A 20,004-nucleotide genomic window follows, 5' to 3' on the forward strand; every position below is an offset into this window, starting at 1 on the left:
CCCAGCATTAGCTGTGGGAGGCAGACAGGTTGGCCTCATGCACACTTAGAGATAAAACCAAGAAGCTTGTCCTGAATGGCTCAAGTTGTTCTGTGAAGCATCATAACCCTCAACCGCACAGTCACATCTTGGGCTCGACATTTCTTTCTTCAATAAGCATATTTATTCTGTGGTCACTGATTTTCTCCTGGGGTGAAACATGTGATGGACTTCGTAAGTCAGAAGGCAAGAATATGCCTTGTGTCTTTTGCTACTTAATACTGCTTAACACTGTGTTCGTTGCACCATCTTCGACAATGACTCACCTAAGGAGCTTGACTCAGCTCCTTAGGGGATCCCCAATGATCAAATTAACTTAAAATAACCTTTGGGGAAAATCCATCCTCACCTTAAAGGGATAGTTTAGATTTTTTTTAAATGGGGTTGTAAGAGGTACTTATTCAAAGTCAGTGTATTACCTACAGTAAATAGCGGTCGGCACATGCCGACCCGGAAGCTAAGCAATGTTCTGCTGTGGACAAGGGCATCAGCGTATTTAACATATTTATATTTATATAACATATTTTAGCCACCTAAAGCAGTGGTTCCCAACCTGGGGTCCAGGGACCCCTCAGGGGGGCGGCAAAGATCACAGGGGGGGCGCAAGTCTTTATCTGGTTTGAGGTTGAGGTAAAAAAAAATATGTGCACATGTTAAACAAATTATGATAATACACTAGAATATATAATGTATACAAAAATCGGTATAAAAACTATATATCTTTGTTCTCGCTTAAAATTGTAGGCAGGCTACTTAGTAGGCCAAACCTCCGGGACCTCTTAACCTGGGACCCTTGCTGTCATCAGGTCAGCTGCTAGCTGCTATCATCCTTGTTTTTCCTGCCGCCACGGCATCACTATTTTATGAATGAAACATGGCAGAGAAATGTAAAAGTGCTGATAACTGCTCTCTATCAAAAAAGAAAGTAAGGCTCTATCTCGAGAGTTACCTCCACTTCGGTATCGGAGGGGGGGCTCAGCTTTTCTTAGACATAAGTAGGGGGGGGGCGCCAAGGAAAAAAGGTTGGGAACCACTGACCTAAAGGACCACCTAATTCTTGAGAGTTGTATTCTGTATTCTGCATTTTATTTTTCTAGTCTGTTATTTGTTTTAAATGTTTGTTTTGTTACTCGCGTGTTTAGAATCATGCCAATGTCCAGCACTTTGGGCAACCTGGTTTTTTTAAATGTGCTTTATAAATAAAGTTGGATTGGACCTAAGAAAATCAACAGCCCTTGCCAACAGGGAACTGAATAATTGTCATTGTTTGATGTTGTGAAGCCAGATATTGCAACCTTTTTTTTTGACTATATAGAAGTGGCTTTCTGAGTCAAACCCCCAGGAAGGACAAGAGAGATCTATAAATAAACAAAGGTTTCAGACCAAACAAGCTCACGCGAATCTCACAGGGTAGGTGTCTGTGACACAGCCAAGAACATGGTGTGATTGCAGAGTGTTTATGGGCAGGAGTTGGGAGTATTTATGTTCACACACATATATATACATATATATATATATATATATATATATATATATATATACATATACACATATATATATATATATATATATACACATATATATATATATATATATATATATACACATATATATATATATATATATATACACATATATATATATACACATATATATATATATATACACATATATATATATACACATATATATATATATATACACATATATATATATACACATATATATATATATATATATATATATATATACACACATATACATGTTAAAAAGTGTGAGTTTGCATTCTGGGTGTGTGACATTCATTTTGTCTGAGGGTTACAGGTTTTTTTTTCCTCTTGGCTGGCCACATGTAAAGAGCACCAACATGTTCGAATGAACCTGGGTTTCAAGATGCCTAAATCTTCTTAATTTGGGTCTCAGGCTGAAAAGGATTAAGAGTCCCCGCTCTGGGGTACAGAGACATTTCTGAGAATAATTGATTGCTTTCTGCGAACTGTTGCATGGGAGGTCGAGTGAAAGCAGACACTTGACCAATGTGCCTGAGCTCAGAGAGCGGTCTGTCTTGCTGGGTAGAAGCAGAGATTGCCAAAGAGAAAGGAAAGACAGAAATGGAAGGATGGAGATGCAGGGAAAGATGACATGCTCTAGAGAGACTGAAGAGAAGTATTGACGCAGTAATTCACTTGCCTTTAACGCATATGTCTACAAAACCTCTTTGTATCCCAATTCAATTAAACAAAAACTAACTGTAGTGCACCTCAACAAAATGAAAAAGTATCAGCATCACTGCATTAGGATGATCAGGATTTTTGTCATATATGTCTGGTGAGGAAATTTCTTTGAGATGAATTGGGCGCCATCTTGGAACAAGTTATTTTAACACATACACGTCTGTGGATGTGTATAGGCTCGCATTGCCAGACCTAGCTCCACAGCGCTGAAATGTAACAGTAGCACAAGTAGAATAAATCAGGGAACTTGATCAGTTATGTCAGTTACACATCTAGCAAACATTAGCTGCTGGTCCTAAGAGGTAAAACTTGAGTGGACTGAACTTAGGATGGTTTTATTTAATGGCTTATAAATTCATCTGTTTCTTGTAGGGGAAAGATCGTGTTTTTTGTTTACTCAACAGTTATATAAGCTCTCTTAAAACTTGAAGTTTTACTTGTTTCAGAAGCAAGGGAGCCAGGCAGAGTAGGGCAGAACATTAAATCAAGAAACGCATGAGTCAAGAAAAATCCCAGAAAAAAATGACACTAGAAATCCTCTCACTACTGTGGCAGGTTTCAAGATTTAATAAACGTTTTCAATTATTTAGAATGTATATTTTCACACTGTTAAAGCTAGAACGTGCTCTCTGTTTTATGATGAAGCTATTTATAGTCAAATACATGATGTACAGATTTCCTGATGGATTACCAATCCCTCCCCACACTCCCCACTGACACAGTGAAGCAGAAAGCAAGGTCACTTCTCACAGCCTGATTTAACATCAGAGGCGACAGTGGGTGGTGAGTTACAAAAGCATGAGAGCGAGAGAGGGTGTGACAAAGAGACCTGGGGTCTTTAAGTCTCATTTAATCGTTCCCATATTGATGAGTCATTAGTTAGTACGCAACATTAAATCCTGGGGATTTTTGCTTTTGTAAGAGACAGTGACTGCAGAGGAAATCCTGAACTGAAAGGCATGGGAGTCTCACAGGGGAAAGATCTAGGACATTTTGATATTTTGATGAAATAAATACATCTGAAATGTAAAGGTTACCATGCTTTCAAGTTATTTTATGTGGTGTCCTTTGAACCCGCAAGGATTAAAGGCAATCATTTTACCAACTGATAACAACACAGACATGAAAGGGTTTAAAATGATAACCACACAGTAAAATGGTTTTGGAGATAAATCTATAATTCTCCATTTGGTTTCAGGCCAGTTCATATTTTGGGTTAGGGATAAAGAAGAAACACTCACTTGGAGAAGGAAAGCTGAATGCACAGATAACTGAAACAGGTAACTATTAAATGTGTGGTCCAGGTAGCTGCATTGCTCACTTGTTAGCTTAATTCCACAAAACTACAGAAATAGGCTGTGGGCTTCACACAGATATCTACGGTGGCCCTGAAGTGCAAATCACCACAGCAATTAGAGAAACGCAACAACAAATCATAAAACACGACGGCAAATAGGAAAACACAACAGAAAAAATGCAAACACGACAGCAAATATGAAAACAAAACGGCAAATAAGAAAACACGACAGCAAATAGGAAAACACGACGGCAAATATGAAAACACGACGGCAAATATGAAAACACGACGGCAAATAGGAAAACACGACGGCAAATAGGAAAACACGACGGCAAATATGAAAACACGACGGCAAATATGAAAACACGACAGCAAATAGGAAAACACGACGGAAAATATGAAAACACGACAGCAAATAGGAAAACACGACAGCAAATAGGAAAACACGACAGCAAATATGAAAACACGACGGCAAATATGAAAACACGACAGCAAATAGGAAAACACGACGGAAAATATGAAAACACGACAGCAAATAGGAAAACACGACAGCAAATAGGAAAACACGACAGCAAATATGAAAACACGACGGCAAATATGAAAACACGACGGCAAATATGAAAACACGACGGCAAATAGAAAAACACGACGGCAAATAGAAAAACACGACGGCAAATAGAAAAACACGACGGCAAATAGGAAAACACGACGGCAAATATGAAAACACGACGGCAAATAGAAAAACACGACGGCAAATAGAAAAACACGACAGCAAATAGAAAAACACGACGGCAAATAGGAAAACACGACGGCAAATATGAAAACACGACGGCAAATAGGAAAACACAACGGCAAATAGGAAAACACTTCAACAAATCACAAAACACGACGGCATTAACTTCTACCGGAAAAGGTAGGGCCTATCTAGTAGAGGACGGACCCTCCTGATTGGACAGACGCACTGTCTGTCTTTTGACAGGAAGGAGAGGTGAAAAAATAAAAGTGCCTCACTGTCTATGCATTTAACAAACGGACTAGCCGTTTCTCATTTCAAAACACTGGACGAAATGGATGTGGAACTATGAACTGTGCTGTTGGTGAATCGGCGTCAGTCTGCTTGCAGGAGGAGAATATTCTGTCAGGAACTTTGCTCGCAACGTGCAAAGGTAGGTAACGTTACCGACACCGATAGGCTTTAATGTAAGCAATAGTCGTTTTGTCTTATTTATCCCATGTCAATAAATTAAAAACTCGTGGGAGTTCATGTTTGTAGTAGTCATAACACTTACCGGTAAGGAGAATTGCAGTAGCTTACCGTTTACATTAGCTTGTAGTTTACTGTATGTATGCAACATTAGCTCATTGTCCAGTAGCTTCTAGCTTTCAGACAAATGCAGTGCAAAATATGATCAGCAACTACAAGGTAAACGCTACCAGCTAATGAGCTACCACAGGCAGTATGATATACATTAAACTGCAAGTGAGAAAGGGTAAATAGTACTGTAAACACACAAGCTACAAGGCTACAACCAACATATGAAAAGTCATAATACCTCCATTGATAAACACCCACTAATACAGTAAAGGAAGGTGTAAGTGTGTTAAATGGTCAACAGTTGTCAGTTAAGACCATGATGAAGAAACTACACCACTACACAGTTACATGAAGTACCTTCATGTTTCAGTATGCTTAAATATACTTATGATACAATTCTAATCTTACCAGGACAGGTTGGATAACTACTGGACTAACCTAATCTTACCAGGACAGGTTGGATAACTACTGGACTAACCTAATCTTTCTCCTTCTGTCTGCAGTCCGGAAGCAACACCATCATCGGGAGCTGAGTCTGATCGCCGCTTCATGTTGAATATACTTGTGTACAGTATATAGTAATGTTTGAATAAATGTTATAATAAAGATACACGTTTCATTAATGTCTTTTTAGAGCTTGTATACCTAACTAGTTATTAAAACAGGTAGCATCTGAATATAATTACTCAGTTAGAAGTTTCCTGTGTCCAGGTCATAATTTGATGGAAAAATAAACATTGAAAAACAGTTTATATTATATACACACCCAAAAACTTAAAAGACACAGACAAACTAGTTAATTTAATGCATTTATTTTTTGAATGGCAATCTCTAATATAGCAAATAATCTATTCAACATCTCTTTTTGGCCTCTGTCTCCCTGCTTGTCTTTTGCTTTCCCTCTCCTCCTCATCTCTCCCTTCTGGTGACGCTAGTGCAGCCACGACGCTGAAGTTGGCATCCGATTCGCAGCTTCTGATTTGGCAGTTAAGGGGAACTTAAAACTGTTTTTTTAACCTCTTACTGTATTGAATGAGTGTTAGTCATTAAGGTAAATGTATAATTATGTCTAAAACACACTTTTAGATTTGTGAAAGCTTTATTGTCTTTATGAGAACACAATGTTTTTTTTCACATATAAACCACAGACTAGGTCTAGATCCACCTAGACTTGTCAAATCTGGACTACATTATCCCAGAGAGGCTAAGGAGTCTTAAAAACACAGTTTGGGATTTGTGAAAGCTTTATTCTATTTGTGAAAATGCCATAAAGGGAGATTTTACTGTTTTTTGCATATGTAGACCACATTGGACCAAGTCCACATCCAAAACCACAATACCTAAACTTGTCAAAACTGGACAAGAATTAACTCACTCTCTCCATGTCATTTATTATATCCATGAGCAGGTCTTCCCCTGTACTTGTGTAAACACGTTAACGCAAACTTGGTAATCTACAGTGGGCAATACAGCACCGTAAAGAAAAGACCTTTACGACAGCAGGTGTGGTGAAAATACTACCACTTTTGTCCAAAGTGGCCGCTAGAATTAACACAAACTGAAAGTTACATATAGCCACTTTAAGTCATAGAAAAAAATGTCTTCATGAATATAATGTGGAACTGCTGTGGACCTATCTCTGACAGCAACACATTTAGGATGTATTTGATCCTGTCAGAAGACACCATGGTGCACACTTTATCAGAGAGTGTGTCACAGCTGTCGAGGAAGTTTGACAGGTATTTCACAATCCTGTCCAGCTGGGTTTCATCATCAAAGAAGATCGGGACCCAGCGTTCCCCAGAAGTGGGGTTGCTCCTCACCTGAGACAATGGCCTATGAAGTATGAATTAAAAAAAATCTTAATAAATACTCAGTCCTGCCTCTTTTTCTGAGGAAAGGTGAGAAAACAACACTTATGTTGAAGGAGAAGGATTTGAAGAGTAAATTAAACCACTGGCAAATCTATGACGATATTTGGATTGATTTCCAAAAGGTAAAAATAACTTTTTCTACTTTTCTTTTGAAGTGAGAAGGAAGACCTGCTCATGGATATAAGAAATGACATGGAGAGACGTGGACTTGTTGAATGTCAATTAGCAAAGGCCATGCTGTGGCAATAAAATAAAACAGTTTATTTAGCCTCTCTGGGATAATTTAGTCCTGATTTGACAAGTCTTAAGTATTGTGGTTTTGGATCTGGACCTGGTCCAATGTAGTCTATATGTGAAAAATACAGTAAAATCTCCCTTTATTGCATTTTCACAAATAGAATAAAGCTTTCACAAATCTCAAACTGTGTTTTTAAGAATCCTTAGACTCTCTGGGATAATTTAGTCCTGATTTGACAAGTTTAGAAAAACGGTGAAATCTCCCTTTATTGTGTTCTCATAAAGACAACAAAGCTTTCACAAATCTAAAAGTGTGTTTTAGACATAATTAATAATTTACCTTAATGACTAACACTCATTCAATACAGTAAGAGGTTCAAAAAACGGAGGATCAGTCACTTAGCAATGTAAATTATGTTTCCCTGCTGAATCGGACAGTTTTAAGTTCCCCTTAAATTTCCCCTTAACTGCCGAATCGGAAGCTGCGAATCGGATGCCAACTTCAGCGTTGTAGTGCAGCCTCCATTTGTTCCTTAGTCCCTGTTAAAAGACAGCAAACACAAGAAAAAGATCTTTACCATTATAAATGCTATAACGGAATGTTATACTTGTTACATGGGAAACTACTCATACATTTTAGCTTTCATTTAACGTTGCTAGTGAAGTTAACAAGGTGCAGCTTTACCTCCAATCCTGCAGCTACAACTGATAAACACACCAATTTCTAAATCTCTGCTAACATTACGCATATACAGTAACGGCTTACAAAAAGAGATGAAAATGCCACCGGACATTAAACTTTACGAACACAAATGGCATAAAAGACAGCAACACAGCTAGCTAGCTAACAGCCTAATGTTAAATGATAGGTTCAGTTAGCTTAACGTTAGCTCGGGGTGTATCTACCTAATTATAATAGCAATTTGTACCAGCATTAATGCGTAACACTTGACATTGATGTAACACATTAACGGTGATAACAAATGTACGGCAAACACTAAATATACTTACATTTAAATGTTAATTGTGCCATCAGCGATGCCGCTCCAACTCCCACTTAGGTCCGCCATTGTTGTTGTTTTTTTAACGAGCCGGTAAAGCCGCGCGCATAGGATTGTGGGTGATTTGGGACCGCGAAAGACAGACAGTGCGTCTGTCCAATCAGGAGGGTCCGTCCTCTACTAGATAGGCCCTACCTTTTCCGGTAGAAGTTAATGCCGTTGTGTTTTGTGATTTATTGAAGTGTTTTCCTATTTGCCGTCGTGTTTTCATATTTGCCGTCGTGTTTTCCTATTTGCCGTCGTGTTTTCCTATTTCCGTCGTGTTTTCCTATTTGCTGTCGTGTTTTCATATTTGCCGTCGTGTTTTCCTATTTGCCGTCGTGTTTTCCTATTTGCCGTCGTGTTTTCCTATTTGCCATCGTGTTTTCATATTTGCCGTCGTGTTTTCATATTTGCCGTCGTGTTTTCCTATTTGCCGTCGTGTTTTCCTATTTGCCGTCGTGTTTTCATATTCGCCGTCGTGTTTTCATATTTGCCGTCGCGTTTTTCTTATTGCTGTTGTGATTTGCACTTCTGGGCCACCGTAGATATCCACAGAAGATATGTGCTACATGTTAAAAGTATGTCAATAATAATCCCTCAGCCATACAGTAACTGTACTAATGTAGAACCTCATGTAGGCCGAGTTATGCTATTTATAAAGCCATTAGTGGTGTACTAACACAATACTTACGGAATACATTTAACATAGAATGTGTGTATGGTTATGTCCTTTGATGACATGACAGACAAAGGCAGCGATGTCTGTGGGGTACGAACTAATATGTTGGGATTTGGATTCGATTAATTTACATTTGTGATTCAAACTGGTAATTTAACATCTTAACTTATTTTACAATTCTCTGACACTGATTTCTTCTGTTGATTCTGTTCATCTAACACATTGATCCACCTGCAGGACGCTAGCACTACGTGGAACTTTTACGGACTGCAAGTTAAAAAGGAACACCCTGTCATGAAAATAATACAGGACTAATGCACAGCAGAGTAAACATGTAATATATTCTTGAACATTTCTGCCCAAATTCATCGCAATGGACTACCTATCACAAGTTGTTAAATACAAATAAATAAATAAATAAATAAATACTTTGAACTGAATCTTTTAAGCCAAAGCTGATATTTTGTGGTGGTATTAAATGTTGTGTGGAAGTGCCTTGGAAACAGGATTGAGAACATCCTCTGCCTCTAGAACATCATTGAATATTTCAAAGACTGCCACCAATAAAATACTCTGTTAAATAAAAAAATAAAAAAGGTAATGCAACAATACTCATGCAAATATCTTAGAAAGAGGATCTGCGATGATGAGATCTGGCACACACAGTTATAGTAAGAGCGTTTAAATAAGGTGCAGCAACTAATATTTCAATGTCTTCATCAGAGTAAGCGATGGCAGTGGCAATACAGACATTAAAAATACCTTGACACATCTTAGCGGGAGGTAAAGAGAAACAGAAATGGAAAAACAGAAGACAAACAGAGAGTACAGTACAGTCCCTTCTCCTGCTTGCAGAGCCACCACCACAAAATCAGTTCAGGGTCAAATCTCAGCTGAACCAAAGCTGTGCTGCGCTGGCATTGCCTGACCCTGTGATCCCCTCTCGTCTGGCACCTGCACTGCCTTTTATGCTGCCTCCCCGGTTGCTTAACCCCACTGCTCTGCTGGTGGCTTGCTAACCTCAGCAAGGAAACACACACAGACCCTTCAGTCCTTTTCATCGTTGTCTAGCTCATTTTGTTTCTGCATTTCTTTCTTCGTCTCTTACTTGATTACTCCATTCACCCCTATTTATTACTCATCCTATCCACCGCTGTGTTCATTTCCTGCTCTTTTCTTTCTATCTACCCCTCTGTCTTTCTTGTCTGGTTATTTTAAAGATTCTTAGCCGACCTTAGCCGACCCTCTCATCTGTAAATCCTGCAGAGCAGAATACATCATAATACAGTATGTATCAGCATCTGGACACCAGAGAATGGATTAAATCCCTTCAAGCTGAATTTGATCTTATCCGTTAAGAAAGTAAAACAATTAATAGGCTAAATATTCCTTTTCCTTTTTGTCACTCCAGGTAGACAAGCAATCTCATCTTTACTTGTGTATAAAGGCAGCGAATATCAACTGATTTGTGTGTTGTTTGTTTGCTGTATGCATGTGTGTTGTCTGCTCAGCAAGGACAGATTATCAGGTCAGGCCTGGCTCCAACAGCAGAACGGCATTATGTAAGACACATGCATAATTAACTGCATCACACTAAAGCCATGAGCGTCTGCTGCACAGTCTCAGTTCTTGTCCTTACTTCAATTAGAACATGAAGAACAAAGGTTCCTCTAATGTACTTTCTCTTTAGGGTGCTGCTGGCCTACATAACAGCAGCAGCAGACTGTCACAGTGTTCTGTTTGAAAATATTTCCCAAATGCTCACAGGGCAACCCGGCTGGAAGCATCAAAACATCCACCCCAAAGCCCTCTTGCATAATACCGTAGTCAGCACACATTTTGGCCTCATTGCTGAAGCCACGGGACATCATTTTACTCCAGAGGACAAACACACATGGGATGCCTCACTCTGAGGAAGAAGTGGAGCAGAATTGTACCTTTGGGGGTACAAAAGTCTGTTACTGAGCCACAAGCATGAACAAATACCACCAGGTACCATTTGTTGAAAGTCAAACTACCTTCAATGCTACCAACTATAGATTCAAAACTACAATTATGTACCCTCGGTGACAATGATTTACCTCTAAACAATGATAAAATCATTTGAGAATAGAGTGACCACTTTTTGCTCTATACTGAAATCACTTCATGCACTGCACTCCTTGTTGCTGCTAATTCTCACCGTGCCTAGGTGAGGTGTAGACAAATGGAGACAGTTTAGCAGAGCTGTAGACTCTAAACTTAAATCACAAGATTGAGGGTTTGAGAATTGAGCAGGACTCGATTACCTGGAGACTTGATTGACGACTGACGAAGACTCGAAAACATCCAACTCTTTAGAAACTACTTGTACCTTTATGTTAAATTAAAGGATTTAATTATGTGGTTTTATGGTTCATCTGTTAAAAAAAAAAAAAAAAAAAAAAGATGTATCTGGTACCTGGAAAGGAACAGAGGACTGGCAGATGGGCAGAAACATACTGACTCATATCTATATTTATATATATATATATATATATATATATATATATATATAATACATATCTACTGCAGCAACAAGCTCCCGACCCCAAGCGACTCCCTTTCCACCTCTCTAGCTCCCTCAATTTCACCTCTTACTCTTTAGTTGTAGCAGTGGGAGCTGTCACTTCTCTTCCTGTTGTTACTTGGCATCTCAGCAGAGCCCCAATTACCAAAAGCCACTGCCTGCTCCGGACAGGCCTGGTCACACCTAGTTAGCTACCCATTAATCACACACTTATGACAACAGGCAGAATTCAAGCTTGGCGGATGCAGCTAATGTGCCGCCTACTCCCTTGTGAGTCACAAGAAACCTACAGCAGGACACTCTACAGTACCAAACCAACACTTCACCATCTTTTTATCATTTTGTGTCTCTTGGTTTTGTTTGCTCCAGCTGGAAATGCAGATTTCTGTCGGTTTTTCTCTTCTAATTAACTTTTTCATGGATAAGTATTGAGTTACTGAACAGCTTACTGAATTTTGACAGCTGCAGTCATGAATACATCCACTGTGAACCAACATGACCTTCTTGGGGTCCGCATCTTAATTGCAGAAAACACAACTGCATTGTTATAATGGCTAAACGTCCGTATGTGCAAGCTCATCCATAAGTGCTCATGTGGCTCAATGCACATTGGTTTCAGTAATTTATGTCACATGCCATGGAAATTTCCTAATTTTTTAGCCCTGCCAACTCCCCAAAAGCAATCTGCACTCTTAACTGAACTCTTAAACTTAGGCAACAAAAACAGATAATTCCTAATAATGATCACATTAATAGTGATGAAAAGACCTTTGTATACAAGAGCTCCAAGTACGTGGCCTGATGCTTTAACCCCTGAGGATTCAAAGGGACACATCAAAGTGATAAAAGGGCCTCAATAGTTTCACGTGACACTTCAGAGGAAAGGACGTCTCATCACTCTAAAAACACATTTCCTCGTTTCCTCTCTCCTCTCATGATTTCCTCGCGTCTCTCCCATGCTTCCTCAGTGGGACGGACTAAGACGCGAGGAAGAGAAGCAAGTGAAGGAAACTTGGATGCAATTTAAGAGAACTGGCCTGTCACCCTGATGCAGTGTTTTGTTACTCCACAAGGTGGTGCCAAACCTAACCATAGCTGTTCAAGTGCATCTGTCCTCTGGGGTATTTTATGAGCTCAGTGTTCAGTTATTTGAGCATAATATTATCATACACGCCCAAGTACGGTCAGCCAGTGACTCTACACTGATACTGTAAAGACTGGGAAAAAAAAGAGAGAGACTGAATTAATCAAAACATCTGCTATCTGTGAGCATCACACCAAAACTGGGCAAAGAATCGACTTGGAAGAGGTCAAAGTCATTAATCAGGAGTCAATGGACGACCAGAGAAAGATTGATGCCATTCTGATCTGACGCCGAAGGCTATCTTCAAGCAGAGACAGGGGTTGGAAATTAATGGAAATTCCATACATTTGGGAATCCACATCAACCACATCAAAAGCAAGACCTCTGTGGTGGGTAAACAATATTTAAGCATCCATTCGCTCAATTTTCATGGACTACGACCTCCGTTCAACTCTCACTGTCCTCGGAACTAGCTGAGACTGACTGTCTTCACCAGGCTGAGTAACATCAGGAAATTACTAAACAAAAACATTTTTCATTTAGGCTCCATTAAGGGAGAATACAGGACAACAAAAAATAACAACAAAGCGATTTTTTATATGACATGACATAGTGAAACCAGAAAGCACATAGTAAATCTGGGGGCATTGATCCATCACTTTTGATAATGTTAATAATTGTACAACATATAAACAGTGCTGAGAGGGTTTTTGCTACTACTATTTCCAAGGTCAATAATAACACGTCAAACTCACTTACTCGTTAATAAAAGGGGAATTTCTATATTTTTCAATCCAGACCCTATTTTCCCATGCATTTGTGTCTAAGTGACTAATGTGAACACAAGTCTTTGAAATTGGTCCAGTATTGAGCAACGTAACCCTATTGGGAAAATGTGCACCGTCAGCGTGCATCCACTAAAAGTGCTGTTTTTGCCACTTACAGTACATGCTCAGATTGTTATTATAAGTGTCTGACAACATTATGGAAAGATGGTGAAGTCTTATTCTATAATCTCACGAGGTGAATTGCTGGGAAGACAGTGGTGTGGAACGGGAGTGGGGAGAGTTCCAGGGACTTTGTTGTTCCAAGTACAGAAAGCGTATCTTTGTGCTACCTAAAATATTTTTGAACCATGCATTTCCGAATTGTGTCAACAAAATGTTGAGATACATGCAAAACTTTCAGAGACGTTAACTTTGAATATGGACATGCTGAAGTTGTGGCTAGTTGTGCTACAGCTCCAACTGGATCCTAACACTCCGATCCTTGTAGTCTGCAGTGACAATTTTCAGTGTGGATGACTACTGCCAGCCAAAGAGGAGAATAAATCCTATACCAAAGCACATTTTCCTAAAGAAAAAATTGTTCCAAGAGTGGAGAGCTGCACACAGAGCGAAGTTACTGTGTTGACCTAGCATCAGGAAGTTACACACAAAAGCATTGCAGGATAATGACTTCTCTAACTTTTCCATAGTCAGACACTTATCAAGCCTGTCAGTGGCAAAAGCAAGCACTTTTAGTGGACTACATTGATGGTCGCTTCACAGCTCCTAACTGCAGGGCTCTAGCTCAATACTGGACCAATTGCAAAAATGTTCCCATTAGTCAGTTAGACACAAAAACATGGGAAAATATATAGATATACACTACATTGTAGGAGGGAAGTTACTACAAACAATGGCCGAGGCATGTTTTATGTGTCAAACTTTTACATTCTTTCCCTTAAACTATCATCAGGTCAGGAGGAGATAGAGAGGTGTTGGAGGCAGCTAATCTTGACAAGTAGATTGCTCAATAGCATCTATTGGTCTACACAGTGAACATCAACACTCAACCATCAGCACTAAGCACTTACAAAAGTGTGTTTGTGAACAGCTTCAGTTTTCTAAATGATTTCAAACCGCTATTCCAAACGTTTTGCACCCTTTAGTTTCAAATGATTGTAAAAACTTAACATTGCTCAACTTTTAAGACTAAGGGAACATTAAAAATGACCCCACAGTGGTAACCTAGCACGCAAACATTTAACATTACAAAAGCAATTCAAATATTTGACCTACATTATGAATCCTTATTACCTAATGAGCTTGGCTCATGCATGTGGCACAAACGTTGAGACAACTGATGAAAAATATGATGATTTATAAACAATATCAAACACTTCTTAAGGAAGTATTTGCTGTTTACAGACACAAACCGTTTCTGTCATCATCTGAAATAAAACCGACAATATTATGTAGACAGGTTCAGGTCCTTAGATTGTACAGTATTCATGTCATATGTTAAGCTGTAATATAGTAAACATGTATCTGTGATTGTGTGTAACTTTTTGAATATCAGCACAAATCCTGGTTATTGGAGAACATGAAGAAGAAGAAAGTTTTGTAGGAAACTTTGTCAGCCTTTTTTGGTCTTTAAGATACAAATCCATAGTTTACATTTTTGCTCTAAATGAATACAGATTCTTTAAAATGTAAAACTTAAATCTCTAAAAAAGGTATTATAGCCTATATTATATATTTATATTCTTGGTTGTTTGATTTACTGTCAGCATCAACTGGTGATCAAAGTTTATTTTTTAGAATGAGTATTATATTACACTCTGTATGGTTACGAATACTGTAGTCAGGTGAAAAATACCATGCAGCCTATTGTCATGGCAACACCTGCACTACCCTTCTCCTCTGCATGTGGGTGGGCTGCACCATTCAGAAATAACCTGGATTAACTCATGGTTTATTTTACAATTCTGTTGCACTAACATTTTAAATGTTGTTTTGAACTCAACATGATTCCACAACATTTCTTTGATACTGTTTAAACTATTTGATGCATATAGCATATATTATTATTATTATTATTATTATTATTATTATTATTGTTACATACTTTAATGAGTAAAACATGGTTTAAAAGTTAACTTTAAGTCACCTTAAAATATAGACCATACTGAATGTGATCCAGATCGAGATGTTCATTGAAGCAGCCCATAAAAAGAACAATCACTGGTGCATCCTCACAGTGTTATATTTCAATTTAAATGGTTATAAAAGGCATGGCAGAGAGATTCCAACCTTGTATTTCAATTATTTTCATTTCCATTATTTCTGACTTTACTGAATTTAGATTCAGTACCAGCTCAAAAACTCAAAATCATTATATGATCTACTGGAGCGGAGTACATAAAAGCTTCTTTCGCCCCCATGAGGAATTCTAAGTAATGACAACAAAACTGCATCCACATGATACAAGCCTTCCGTGATCACGCACACAGCCCCCACCCCTCCTCCACGCAGTTGCCATTGGCCAAGGAGGACACAGAGCATTTAAAAAAACGTGATATGGTGATGATGGACTCTTCACTCGGGCTTCTGTGCGCGAAAGTCGCCGGACGCCACAATCTTCTGAACATTGCCATAGTGAGAAATACAGAGAGAGTTGTGTGGAGCTGATAGTCTTAATTAGCTTTGTAGCAACTCATTGGGCAATGGCTTGAATGTAACGGACGTTCATTAATATCAAAAAGTTATGCACTAAAGCTTTAATGTTCTCCACAACACTCACTATTGATAAGTTGATATACCGTAGTACTACGGTATATTAAATCTATTTCCTCTTATGACCAACACTCGCTCAATGCAGCCTTAAACAAGGAAAATTTGTGCCACATGAGTGCAGGAGTGTATCTTAATGTATGTGTGCTTGTTACTCTTTCTGAGAGGTAACACACAGCTTGAAATGATTTGTAGAGCTGTTGAGAAAATGTGTTTTTTATAGCAGCTTCAATCTGTTTCCCCCTCATCATCCCACCTCCTCTTCCTTGTGCGTGCCCCTGGTGTTACCTGACGTTGTCGTGCTTCTGGATGTAGATCTTGTGAAACATCATGTCCTCCTGCTTGGCGTTTATGTCAGCTTTCATCTCCATGGCAACGTGGCGGGGAAGCACTGAGAGCAGAAGACGTTCCTGCAGGAAAGTGTGGGAGGAGAGTAAGTTCAATGGATGTTAATAAGTGCACGGTAAGAATCTATGATCAGTGCTTTGCTGATGGGTAAGTGTACGTTGGGCTGTGTAGAAACTGATGGCTTTGGATGAAAAATGCATCACTTTTTAAATGATTTAGAAAAAAAAAAACGTGCCTGCAATGTGCATATAAAAATAGCATTTTTGGCCACACGCTCATTCTCATTGTGGATGGGAAACCCGTCTAACACTTGTTGTTCCACTAAAATAGCAATGATGATATGTGTGTCACACCAATTTATCAGTATAAAAATGATATAGTATAGAACTGTACACTTCTCAGATCCATCTTTTAAGCCTACAGAGGGTGTTTAAAATGACAAAGGTAGGTTCATTTGATTTAATCACCAATGTTGCTGGTGCTCTTTGGACCCTGCCTTCCATTATCTATCTCTCTCTCTCTCTCTCTCTCTCACCTGCTGTTGGTTTTCTCTCTGGGAGTGGAGGCGAGCCTGGATGCATTCCCTGGTCTCCTGGAAGGCCTGTCTCTGAGAACCCTCAGCAGGGTAATGAGTGCAGACTCCCACGATGTTGGTGCAGGAGAAGATCAACACGTTGGACACTAACTGTGGAAGAGGGTGAGAGAGAATGAGTTGCATGGACAGGACATCTCAACCAACATACAGTAAACTACAACTGTTTTTTTTACACAAATAATCAATCCCTTTAAATTGCACGCATCCAGCTGAGATATTTTACAGCCTATTAACCTTCCCTATGCAGTTGAACAAAGGGACTAGTTGAGGCGCTGCTGTCTGTATCGAACACGGACATCTTTTCTGAAGAAAATAAATGAAATATGCTTCTCTCAGTTACTATAAAAACACAATAGGGACTCTACCTCCATTCTCCAGGCCTTTTACATTTACATTCCTTAACATCTGGGGCCAGATGTGATACATATTACAGTTTTTCTCAATTGCTAAAACGGAATTTCTGAAACCTTGCTCCATTTTCTAAAACATTAAACACAAAACCTCATCTTCAAGCACTATTTACAAAACCTCTGACTCCTCTTGCAAAATGAAACTTTCGCCTCAAAACAGTTTTACCTGTGTTCAAAATCAAACACTGCTCTCAAATCATAAACAAAGTGATCAAAATGATATACACAATCAAGCAGTCAGTAAACAATACACCTAAAAATAGAAAACACATTGTTCAAAACATATAGTTCTCAGGGAGAAGTAATCTCAAAACAAATTTCATATTTTTCCATCATTGTCTTTAGATGAACGAAAACATGTTCTATCATAGTAGCTCAAAATTGATCAGAAATTACTACTCTGCTTTGCTCTATGCAATTATTTTTGTTCTTCCTCGTCCTTGTACCTCTATTTTTACAGTACTGTGACCCTGCATCTCACAATCTTGTCCTTTGTCTCTGTGATACTGTAATTCTTGTTCTTTGTTGATATGAACCTGCAACCAGTCAAAATCTATTGAGCAGTCAGTACTGTTAAAGTAACAAAAGGAAAGCACAATGTTCAGGGCCATACAATTTGTTCATTGTACAGTATACAGCCTACAATGCACTGTACTACAGTATACAATACTAAAAGGGACAAAAATCAAAGGAGTAAACGTGATCAATGTGCTTCTTCTTGTCTTTGGGCTGGGTCAGGCCAGAGCACTTCGTCGACATCACAAGCAATATTGTCCCTCCTGAGGCAACGGGGGAAGAAGCCTCTTGTGTGCCATATCCAGCCCTGACATCTCACATCGTTTCTTCTATCCATTCTCAGACTTTCTCCTTCCCACCTTCAACAACCTGTTTGCTCTCTGAACTGGCTTATATTGGTTATGTCACATCATTTGAAACAAGTGAAATCAATTTTGAGTGGTTGTGTTCAATCAATGACATGTGTTCTCTATTTGTATTTGATTGTTGCTACTTGTGTTTACCAGTATGGCTGACATGTGCATTAGAGTGCAGAATGTGTTTTGAGATTTGCTGAAAAGTCTGAGATCTGCAAATTGTGTTTTACCATGTGAAATGGTTTAAGGTATTGACAACAGACTGCACAATTAGCTAAATGAGTTCTGGCAACTGAGAACTTTGTTCAGCCAATGGGTTTTAGGGTTTTTAGCAATTGAGAAAACCTGAATATACAAAATAATGAATATACCCATTTTTCAAACTAAGATTGGTATTCTGTAAGAATACCTGTAGCTGCAAATGTTCTTCCCACAAAGTGTTACTCAATTTAAGTGATACAGAAATGTGACAGAGACAAGGTTTTCTAGGAGCATTTAAGTATGATGTGTCTTAAAAGTCTCAACATTTACAGAGTAAATGTGTGTGCTGCATGTTGTCGTTGAGCCCAAGTAAACAGATTTACGCATTTTCACACCAATCAGTAATGTGAGAATAAAACACATGGTAAATGCATAATTTGACCTATTAATGTTGCAACTTTTAGCACGGAGTTCAAACTTGTGTGATTTCCCGAGTAATCTGTGAGCATGTAAACATACTTACTGAGTTACAGAAGCTAGTGGAACAAAATCTACCTAGGAGAGGGGGGCTGGACATCTGTGAGAAACCCTCTGTTGGTGCACCCTTCCATGTGTGGGCCCCACTAAAACTTGAATTTTTAATTTGCAGCAAATTAGTACCTTCAGGTTACATAGACCCTGTCAAAGTTTCCACCTATCAAACAGCTTGGAATCTGTCATGTGTCCAAGGCACTATTGCTAAAAAGGTATTGTTTCCATTCAGTGCCAGGCATACAGTGGGCCCTGGGACTGGCAGCCAGCAGCAAGCCAAAGCCAGCAGCCCATTCATTTCATAGAGCCATTTAATAGGCTGAATCAGCCAGCTGAATCACATTCACACCACAGGCTTCTCTGTTGCCGGAACAAACTGAACAAACACAGCACGTCTTTATCAAGTCAAAAAAACCCTCAGCAGGTCTCCGTGCTAAAAACCAAGCACACTCAGAGGGAGGAGTGACTGGCCTTTAAGGAAGTGAGGCAAGACCAAGGAAAATAAAGAAATGAGGTGTGAGACAGAGAGAGGGTGGTGAATTTAGAAGAGGTTACTCTTTGCTATTTCTGCCTTTCTTATCTAACTGAAACACCATTAAGCTGAAGTGGACTGAACCACAGAAGATACATTATTTTTAAGATAAGAACCGTCAAGCCATGACAAGCAATGTTGCCCAAGTGTACAGAAACAGAGCTTTATATTCTTTGTTTTGGCTGTTTGAATATTTACTTTGACAGTACTATTCTTATCTAATTGCATTTCAGTCAGAGAAACTTTTATCAAGGAACTCAGTATTGCAAATGGTGGAAAAGGCTCTTCTCCTCGAGGGAGCTCTCAAAGAATCCAAGCAAAAACAGCATGAAGGTGTCATGAACAGTAAGAAGTATTAGGTTATAGGGCGACCACCCGCGGCGCTACCATTGGGCCCGGGTGGGCCCATAGACTGTGAATGGACCAACAGATCCCGTTGCTCTGGACGGAGACCAGTGAAGGCCATTAAAAGCACTTTTCCGGTGAGCGCCGAGCGTTACTGCGCAGCCTCCAACTGAGAGAGACAACGTAAATGTGACGTGAGCAACGTGTCTGAAAGTTGTAAGTCTTCTGGTAGCTGTGCCAAGAGAAATATCAATCATTCCGAA

At 39.1% G+C, this 20,004-nt stretch overlaps 1 protein-coding gene across 1 annotated transcript in view; it reads right to left on the reverse strand.

Moving 5' to 3' along the window:
• adcy5 (adenylate cyclase 5) overlaps positions 1-20,004 on the reverse strand; it is a 100,754-nt gene that overhangs the window by 35,261 nt on the left and 45,489 nt on the right. The window contains exons 2-3 of the mRNA XM_031323334.2: positions 16,791-16,940; positions 16,196-16,317 (exon numbers count right to left, since the gene is read on the reverse strand). Of these exons, the coding sequence (XP_031179194.1) occupies positions 16,196-16,317; positions 16,791-16,940 (272 nt within the window). The remainder of the gene's footprint in view (positions 1-16,195; positions 16,318-16,790; positions 16,941-20,004) is intronic.

The sequence above is a fragment of the Sander lucioperca genome, chromosome 8 (assembly GCF_008315115.2).
Source record: "Sander lucioperca isolate FBNREF2018 chromosome 8, SLUC_FBN_1.2, whole genome shotgun sequence".
Taxonomy (NCBI): Eukaryota; Metazoa; Chordata; class Actinopteri; order Perciformes; family Percidae; genus Sander; species Sander lucioperca.